The sequence below is a fragment of the Crotalus tigris genome, unplaced genomic scaffold (assembly GCF_016545835.1).
Source record: "Crotalus tigris isolate CLP2741 ecotype Arizona unplaced genomic scaffold, ASM1654583v1 scf7180000017733.2605024, whole genome shotgun sequence".
NCBI classification, from domain to species: Eukaryota; Metazoa; Chordata; class Lepidosauria; order Squamata; family Viperidae; genus Crotalus; species Crotalus tigris.
This window is the reverse complement of record NW_024096600.1, coordinates 2,274,392-2,284,506: the sequence shown is the minus strand read 5'-3', so window position 1 is coordinate 2,284,506 and position 10,115 is coordinate 2,274,392. Positions and strand designations below refer to the sequence as shown.

The following is a 10,115-nucleotide window of genomic DNA, read 5'->3' as shown; positions in this document are numbered from 1 at the left end:
ATATAAATTTAATGCGAAGTAGCAATATAAATTGATGCAAAGCCACAACAAAAGATGTTTGTCTTAAGGATTTGCTAATAAGTAGAGTTCCAATATATGTAAGGAAGTCAAGTACAGAGTTTTGCCATGCAAAATATTTATTTGCAGAGTATCTTACAAATAATAAGCATGCATCTGGCATGATTTTGTTCTCAATTTATTCTCCTATTTTTAGAAAAACCAAGTCCACCAGAAAAACTGGGAGTATCAAGCATTACCAAAGACAGTGTATCCCTTGTATGGCTTAAACCCGAGCATGATGGTGGAAGCAGAATTGTTGGCTACCTTGTTGAAGCCCTAGAGAAAGGGCACCAAAAATGGGTCAAATGTGCTATAGTCAAGACAACCCATCACATTGTCCAAGGTCTCAAAGAGAACATGGATTATTTCTTCAGAGTATTTGCCGAAAACGAAGCTGGTCTGAGTGATCCTAGAGAACTTCTTCTTCCTGTCACAGTTAAAGAAAAAATGGGTGTGTATTCCATTGCTAAGAATAAAGTTGTCTGAATTTAACTGAAAATGGAATCATTTGTATTTTCAATATTCTTAATGTAATATTATTGCATTTTTCAGAATCACCTGAAGTGGATATGAAAGGTTTTCCGAACCATACAGTTTATGTGAGAGCTGGTTCAAATCTAAAGGTTGAGATTCCAATTTCAGGAAAACCCTTGCCAAAGGTGACTTTATCCAGAGATGGCATTCCTCTCAAGCCAACCATGAGGTTTAATACAGAAACCACTGCAGAGTGTGTAATTATTAACCTTAAGGAAAGTGTGGCTACCGATGCTGGTAAATATGACATCACCGCTGCAAACTCCAGTGGAACAACAAAATCCTTCATCAAAATTGTTGTCCTGGATAGACCAGGTCCCCCAATTGGTCCTGTGGTGGTGAGTGACATCACTGAAGAAGGAGTCACCTTGAAGTGGGAGCCTCCACATTACGATGGTGGAAGCCAAGTCACAAATTACATCGTGCTAAGAAGAGAAACAAGCACTGCTGTGTGGTCTGAGGTGTCTGCAACAGTTGCTAGAAATATGATTAAAGTCATGAAGTTAACCACTGGAGAAGAGTATCAATTCCGTATCAAAGCAGAAAATCGCTTCGGCATTAGTGATCACCTTGATTCAGCATGTGTAGTTATAAAACTGCCTTATAGTAAGTATTTCCATTTTTTGTTCTGGTTTTCTGAATTTTTCAGACATATACTTTGCTAACTTTGCCTCTCCTGTTTATTCAGCTATACCTGGGCCACCTTCAACACCATGGATCACGAACGTAACTCGAGAAAGCATCACTGTTGGATGGCATGAGCCTGTTTCTAATGGAGGTAGTGCAATCATTGGTTACCATTTGGAAATGAAGGATAGAAACAGTATTTTATGGAAGAAAGTGAATAAAATGATTATACGCACAACTCACTTCAAAGCCTCTACCATTACTGCTGGACTAATTTATGAATTCAGAGTTTATGCTGAAAATGCAGCAGGCATTGGAAAACCAAGTCATCCATCGGATGCAGTTCTTGCAATTGATGCGTGCGGTATGTATTCATAATACAGCATCACATTTCTAATTTTGACTTTAGTGCAACATGTTCTTGGTCACTTAGCGTTGGATACTTATACAAATGTTAATTACAAATGCAACTGTTTTCTAAATTGCAGAACCACCAAGAAACGTTCGAGTCACAGATATTTCCAAGACATTTGTCAGCCTTTCTTGGACACAACCAGCTTTTGATGGTGGTAGCAAAATCACTGGATACATTGTGGAGAAACGTGATTATCCAAATGGAAGATGGGCAAAGGCTAGCTTTACCAACGTCATAGAGACCCAGTTTACTGTATCAGGATTGACTCAAAGCTCTCAATATGAATTCCGTGTCTTTGCTAAGAATGCCGCAGGTTCAATTAGTAATCCTTCGGATGTTTTAGGACCTATCACCTGTGTGGATACATATGGTAAGAAATGTATTAAGCCCCCCCCCCCCCAAAAAAATCTCTTGATTTTATTTAAAGGATTTGAGTGATCATCGCTGGCAGAAATATGCAGCTGAATTCAAGGGTTCTTAATATGACAGTATCATGTAGCCTTATATTTGATTTTCTTTTGGATATCAGATTGTGCAGAATTTTAGTTGAACTGCATATTTCTTCTTACTTAACTGCTCTTCTGTGAATCTTTTAGCGTGTAAAGTGTCTTAATACCATCTTATTCCATTTATTTTTCATTAAGGTGCACCTGAAATAGATGTACCACCAGAATATACAGAAATGGTCAAATACAAAGCTGGCACTGCGGTTAAGCTCAAACTTGGGATTTCAGGAAAACCCATACCATCAATAGAATGGTTTAGGAATGGCAAAGAGGTACAAACAAGTGCCCAAATATCTATTGAAAATACCACTGAATTCGCCTCCATACTGATCAAGGATGCAACTCGTCTCAATAGCGGAAGCTTTGAACTGAAATTAAAGAATGCCATGGGCTCAGCATCTGCTACTATTAAAGTACAAATACTTGGTATGCTTTGAAACGTATTACACTTCGTTGTTCTTTTAAATGCCGCTAGCAATGGTTATTCTTGTATATTAATAGATATCATTTCCTCAATAGATAAGCCAGGACCTCCATGTGGGCCTGTTCACTTTAAAACAGTCACTGCTGAAAAGATTTCTCTTCTGTGGGAACCACCAGCTGACGATGGAGGTGCCAAAGTGACACATTACGTTGTTGAAAAACGTGAAACAAGCCGTGTGGTGTGGTCTATGGTTTCAGAAAAACAAGAAGAATGCAATGTCACTACCACCAAAATCATAAAAGGAAATGAATACGTTTTCCGTATACGAGCAGTAAACAAGTTTGGTGTTGGCGATGCACTGGAATCTGAGAGCGTTGTAGCTAAAAATAGATTTGGTAAGATTGATGTTAATAATGTGCATTCTGAAACATCTTTAAGAATGTATTTGCTAATTGATTATGTTGATCTAATGCAATTTTTTTTCCCCTCTCAATAAAAATACAGTTACTCCTGGACAACCTGGTATGCCAGAGATCACCATGATAACCAAACAGTCAATGACTGTAAGCTGGACCAGGCCTACTGTGGATGGTGGTAGTGAAATAAGTGGATATTATCTTGAAAAGCGTGATAAGAAAAGCCTAGGCTGGTTCCGAGTCATTAAAGAAACCATTCGGGACACCAGACAGAAAGTCACAGGACTAACTGAAAACAGCGAATATCAGTTTAGAGTCTCTGCTGTGAATGCAGCTGGCCAAGGCCCTTTCTCTGAAGCATCTGACTTTTTCAAAGCTGCAGATCCGATCGGTAAGAACCTAGGCATATGAATGGCAGCAAGGTTAAAGGAACCGAAAATAAACCTTCTTGAAATGGCACGATCAAAAAATAAGGACATGATTTTATTGGTTTGATTATTTAATTTATGTGCCCATCCATTTCATGCTATACATTGTAAACCCTGGACAATTTATAATTAAAATCAAAGTATCAAAATATTAAAGTTAACAAGATTAGATCTGACTGTATTCGTGACAGAAGCACCTACAAAGCTAACCAGAACATGCTTCTGGAATGAAAGGATTTGCTGGCTGACACCGTTGCCCAGGGGATGCCCAATTGCCCAAAATAATGCAATCTTTGGGGAGGCTCCTTTCATGTCCTCCAATAAGATTAGAAAACTAAAAAATCAGAAGCAAGAATGGCATCTTCCCTATTAGTCCACAAGTCACCTCCAGAATACCTCCGGTCACCTCCAGTATACAGTGCCCCAACCAGGACCGCAAGCCAATCGGTAGAGCCAGTTTTAATGTCCTTCTGGAAGGCTAAAAGGTGGGGACAGGCCTCACCTCATGTTTTGTTGTTCTGCCTGTTAAATAGCTAGTGTTTTGAAGTTTCACGTTACATTTTATTTGATTTACAGAAAAGCCTGGGCCACCCGTTAAGCTAAAAGTTGTGGATACTACAAAGACATCTATCACACTTAGCTGGACTAAACCAGCTTATGATGGAGGAAGTGCAATTACCAGCTATGCTATAGAAAAGAGAGAAGGTGATGAAGAAGAATGGTCCGTAGTGAGTGCAAGAGGAGAAGTGAGAACCACAGAATACGTTATTTCTCAACTTCAGCCAGGACTCAATTACTACTTCCGTGTAGCTGCTATAAATTGTGCTGGACAAGGCGAACCTATTGAAATGACAGAACCTGTACAAGCTAAAGACATTCTTGGTATGAAATTTTAATCTTTTTCCTTCGTTCTTTTCCATTTGTTTTGTATTTTTGGCTTTTCCTCAGTGTTAACAATTTGATGTTGTTGTGTTTTTGCAGAAGAGCCAGAAATCGATTTGGATGTAGTTCTCAAGACCTCCATTGTAGCTAAAGCAGGTCAAGACGTGCAAATAATGATCCCCTTCAAGGGAAGGCCACCTCCAACTGTCGTATGGAGAAAGGGTGACAAAAATCTTAGTGTTGACGAAAGATACATCATCCAGAACACAGAATCATCTACTCTTCTTAGTATTCCTCAAGTCACTCGCAATGATACAGGAAAATACACCCTTACAATTGAAAACGGAGTTGGAAAAGCCAAAACCTCCTTTGTGAACGTCAAAGTGCTTGACACTCCATCTGCATGCCAGAGACTGCACCTCAAAAATGTTTCTCGTGGAACTGTGACTATGGTATGGGAACCACCACTCATAAATGGTGGTTCTGAAGTTACAAATTACGTCATTGAAAAAAGAGATGCTACAAAGAGAGCTTGGTCTTCTGTTACAGCAAAGTGCTCCAATACATCCTTTAAGATAAGTGACTTATCAGAAAAGATCCCATACTTCTTCCGCGTTCTTGCAGAAAATGAAAATGGATTAGGTGAACCATGTGAAACTTTGGAACCAGTGAAGGCTGCAGAAGTACCTGGACCCGTGAGGGATTTAATCATGAAAGATTCATCCAAGACCTCTGTCACCCTACAGTGGACCAAACCTGAGTTTGATGGTGGTAGTATTATCTCCGAGTATGTTATTGAAAAAAGATTGAAAGATGAAACGGAATGGTCATATGCAGGCATAAGCAAGGCATGTGAATTTGAAGTGGAAAAACTTAAGGAGCTTTCTGTTATGGATTTCAGAGTGTCAGCTAAGAATGAAAAAGGAAGAAGTGATGGTGTTACAATTGGGCCAATTACAGTGAAAGATTATGTAATAACACCTGAAGCAGATCTTTCTGATATACCTGGAGGACAGGTAACAGTGAGAATAGGTTACAATGTCCATCTTGAATTGCCATATAAAGGAAAGCCTATACCCAGTATGAGTTGGCTAAAAGACAACATGCCTCTTAAAGAAAGCGAACTGGTTCGCTTCAAGAAAACGGAAAACAAAATAACATTAAGCATTAAGAATGTGAAGAAAGAAAATGGTGGCAAGTACACTTTAATTCTTGACAATGTCGTCCACAGAAAGTCATTCCCGTTTACAGTGATCACACTTGGCCCACCATCCAAGCCAAAAGGACCAATCAAGCTAGATGAAATTAAAGCAGACAGTATGATTCTTTCATGGAATCCTCCTGAAGATGATGGAGGAGGAGAAATTACAGGCTACAGTGTGGAGAAGCGAGAAACTTCACAAACCAATTGGAAAATGGTCTGCTCTAGTGTATCAAGGACAACATTCAAAGTTCCAAACCTTGTGAAAGATTTAGAATATCAGTTTAGAATTCGTGCAGAAAATAGATATGGAGTAAGCCCACCACTTAACTCGGTAGAGGTCATAGCTAAGCACCAGTTTAAGCCACCAGGTTCACCAGGAAAGCCCGTTGTTTACAACATAACAGCTGATGGAATGACCATATCTTGGGATGCTCCCCTTTATGATGGAGGTGCAGAAATTACTGGATACCACGTGGAGAAGAAAGAAAGAAATAGCATCCTGTGGCAGAAAGTAAATATCTCATCAATATCTGGTCGAGAATACAGAATTACTGGACTAATGGAAGGCTTGGACTATCAGTTCCGTGTATATGCAGAAAATTCTGCTGGACTAAGCCCTGCTAGTGATCCTAGCAAACTCCATCTGGCTGTTTCCCCAGTTGGTAAGTGATTGAACACACTCAGTGTCAAATGCCTATGTTGATAGCCTGTCAGAATTGTTGCTGATTACCGTGCATACATTTTATTTTCATTCAGATCCACCTGGCACCCCTGATTATATTGATGTGACAAGAGAGACAATTACTCTCAAATGGACTGCACCAGTGCGTGACGGAGGCAGCAAGATTGCGGGTTATAGTATTGAGAGACGGCAAGGACCTGAAGACCGTTGGGTCAGATGCAATTTTATTGATGTCAGTGAATGCCAATATACAGTTACAGGACTTAGCCCTGGGGACCGGTATGAATTCCGAATCCTTGCAAGAAATGCTGTTGGGACGATCAGCCCTCCTTCTCAGTCTTCAGGCTATATCATGACCCGAGATGATGCTGGTAAGTCTTACTTAGTAGTACTAAGTAGTAGGGGTTACCATAAGTGGTTATACGTATTCCAGGATTTGGAATTCCAATTTTTTTCAAAGTTTGTGAGCATGTTAGATTTTCTCAGTCAGAATGAATCAGTATAAAGCATTTAGGTTGCTCCGTGCTATGCATTATTACAGGTAGTCCTTAACTTACAACCATTCATTTAGTGACCATTTGAAGTTATAACGGACACTGAAAAAATGTGATTAATGGTGGTTTTCACACTTATGACCATTGCAGCATCCCCATGGTCACATGATCAAAATTTGGACGCTTGGCAACTGGCATGTATTTATGACAGTTCCGGTGTCCCTGGATCGCGGGATCCCCTTTTTGCAACCTTTTGATGAGCAAAGCCGAGGGGGAAGCCAGATTCACTTAACAATCATGTTACTAACTTATGAACTGCAGTGATTCACTTAACAATTGTGGCAAGGAATATTGTACAACTGTTTAACAACTGTTTTGCTTAACAATAGAAATGTTGGGTTCAATTGCAGTTGTAAGTCAAGAACTACCTGTAAAGGGTTTCAAGTTCATAGAAAGGAATTGATTGATGCAGTTAAAAACTGCTCTTATTTTGGCAAAGATATACTGTGAAGATACATCGTAAGGTTATTTTATTTCTTTTTCTTTTCTAGTTGCACCCAGTATTGAATTTGGTGCTGAGCATTTTGAGGGTCTTACAGTCAAAGCAGGCGAAAGCATAAGACTTAAAGCCCTTATCACGGGCCGGCCAGTTCCCCAAGTGACCTGGTTTAAAGACGGAGAAGAGATTGACAAGCGATTGGGCGTTGAAATAACCAGCGCTATTGGCTATAGTACCATATTTGTTAGAGATGCTTCTCGAGACCATCGTGGAGTATACCAGGTGGAAGCCAAGAATTCATCAGGCACCAAACAAGCAAACATAACCATAAGAGTCCAAGGTAATTTGGCATCATTTTACTAAACTTATTTGGCTCGAACTGAGTAACCTTTATTTAGCCATTTTCTTTATTCTCTATGAAATGCAGCACCACTTAAACAATTACATGTTTATGTTACAGATACTCCAGGGAAAATAGGGGGCCCGATACGCTTCACCAATATTACTGAAGAGAAGGCAACACTGTGGTGGGAGCCTCCAGCTAACGATGGCTGTGCAGCCATTACTCATTATGTAATAGAAAAACGTGAAACCAGCAGAGTATCCTGGGCGCTAATTGAAGACCACTGTGAAGCCTGCAGCTACGTAGCACTTAGATTAATAAAAGGCAACGAATACCAGTTCCGAATCTCTGCAGCTAACAAGTTTGGGGTCGGCAGACCTCTGGAATCTGATCCTTTCGTAGCCCAAGCGCATTACAGTAAGTTCATTTTCAATAGAAAACTCCAGTTTGTGTGCTAGTTAGCCTTCCTCCAAAGTGCCATCTAATCTGCTATTTTCATTCTACAGCTGTTCCTGATGCACCCGGGACTCCAGAGCCTAGCAATGTAACAGGGAACAGCATCACTCTCACCTGGACAAGGCCAAAATCAGATGGCGGAAGTGACATTGATGAATATATCTTGGAGAGAAGAGAAAAAAAGAGCATTCTCTGGGTCAAAGTATCCAGCAAGAGACCCATTTCCGAGACAAGATATAGAGTCACAGGGCTAACTCAGGGCAACGAATATGAATTCCAGGTTATGGCAGAAAACAAGGCTGGCGTGGGGCCACCTAGTGGTGTGTCGAGGTTGATTAAATGCAGAGACCCAGTTCATCCCCCAGGTCCTCCTACTGTGGTCAAAGTGATAGATACATCAAAGACAAGCGTCACCTTAGAATGGACCACACCAGTTTTTGATGGCGGCTTGGAAATTATTGGCTACATCATTGAAATGTGCAAAGCTGATTTGGGAGATTGGCATAAAGTCAATGCTGAGACTTTAATCGCTACCAAATATACTGTGACTGACTTAGAACCAAATGAGCATTATAAGTTCCGAGTCAGTGCTGTAAATACCGCAGGCAAAGGAGAAAGCTGTGAAGTTGCTGCTTCAGTACAAACAGTGGATAGGCTTTCTTCCCCTGAACTTGATATTGATGCTAACTTCAAGCAGACTCACATAGTCCGAGCAGGTACAAATATCCGTCTCTTTATTGCCTTCAAGGGCAGACCTGTTCCTATTGCTACATGGTCCAAAGCAGATTCCGATCTCAACTTACGAGCTAACATTCACACAACAGATTCATTCAGCACATTAACTGTAGAGAATTGCAACAGAACAGATGCCGGAAAATATGTGTTTACTGTAGAAAACAACAGTGGTAGCAAATCTATTGCTTTCACAGTTAAAGTGCTAGATACTCCTGGACCACCAGGTCCTATTACATTTAAGGATGTGACTAGAGGCTCCATCACTTTAATGTGGGATGCTCCCATTTTGGATGGAGGTGCACGTATCCATCATTATGTTGTGGAGAAGCGAGAAGCAACCCGCCGTAGCTGGCAAGTTGTTAATGAAAAATGTACCCGCCAAATAGCTAAAGTCACTGATCTTGCAGAAGGTGTACCCTATTTTTACCGTGTCTCAGCAGAAAATGAATATGGACTAGGTGAACCGTGTGAATTAACAGAGCCAGTGGTGGCCACTGAAGAACCTGCTCCACCTAAGAGATTAGATATTATTGATACTACTAGGTCATCTGTGGTACTTGCTTGGCTTAAGCCTGATCATGATGGTGGCAGCCGTATCACTGGATATCTACTAGAGATGAAACAGAAAGGAACTGAAGTTTGGCGTGAAGCAGGTCAAACCAAGCAGCTTACTTTCACAGTGGAAGGTCTTACTGAGAACAATGAATATGAATTTAGGGTCAGAGCAAAGAACGATGCTGGCTACAGCCAGCCAAGAGAAGCTTTCTCCTCTGCCATTATTAAAGAGCCACAGATTGAACCAACAGCCGATCTTAGTGGAATAACTAAACAACTTATAACTTGCAAAGCTGGAAGCACGTTCACTATTGATATACCAATTAGTGGGCGCCCTATTCCAAAAGTAACCTGGAAACTTGAGGAAATGAGACTCAAGGAAACTGACAGAGTGACTATCAAGACAACCAAAGATAGAACCACACTAATTGTCAAGGACAGCATGAGAGGTGATTCTGGCAAATACTATTTAACTCTTGATAACACGGCTGGGATGAAGACATTCACTGTCACAGTTATAGTTATTGGAAGACCAGGTCCAGTTACACGCCCCATAGAAATATCATCGGTGACAGCAGAATCCTGTGTCTTGTCCTGGAAGGAACCTGAAGATGATGGTGGGACTGATATTACTAACTACATTGTTGAAAAACGTGAATCTGGTACAACAGCATGGCAGCTCATAAACTCCAGTGTCAAGCGTACACAGATCAAAGTTACTCATCTCACTAAATATATGGAATATACTTTCCGTGTCAGTTCTGAAAACCGATTTGGCGTCAGCAAACCTGTTGAATCAGTTCCAGTGGTGGCTGAGCATCCATTTGGTAAGGAATCATTGTTGTAACAAATGTG

General features: G+C 40.6%; 1 protein-coding gene across 50 annotated transcripts in view; it reads left to right on the top strand.

The window, feature by feature from the left end:
* The window catches only part of TTN (titin), a 313,395-nt gene that overhangs the window by 283,426 nt on the left and 19,854 nt on the right, over positions 1–10,115 (top strand). For all 50 annotated transcript variants that reach the window (XM_039339406.1, XM_039339428.1, XM_039339419.1 and 47 more), the window contains 13 exons: positions 215–511; positions 613–1,200; positions 1,283–1,585; positions 1,710–2,006; positions 2,281–2,568; positions 2,662–2,961; positions 3,071–3,373; positions 3,987–4,292; positions 4,392–6,158; positions 6,253–6,549; positions 7,224–7,511; positions 7,632–7,931; positions 8,021–10,087. In XM_039339406.1, coding sequence (XP_039195340.1) covers positions 215–511; positions 613–1,200; positions 1,283–1,585; positions 1,710–2,006; positions 2,281–2,568; positions 2,662–2,961; positions 3,071–3,373; positions 3,987–4,292; positions 4,392–6,158; positions 6,253–6,549; positions 7,224–7,511; positions 7,632–7,931; positions 8,021–10,087 — 7,401 coding nt within the window. The remainder of the gene's footprint in view (positions 1–214; positions 512–612; positions 1,201–1,282; positions 1,586–1,709; positions 2,007–2,280; positions 2,569–2,661; positions 2,962–3,070; positions 3,374–3,986; positions 4,293–4,391; positions 6,159–6,252; positions 6,550–7,223; positions 7,512–7,631; positions 7,932–8,020; positions 10,088–10,115) is intronic.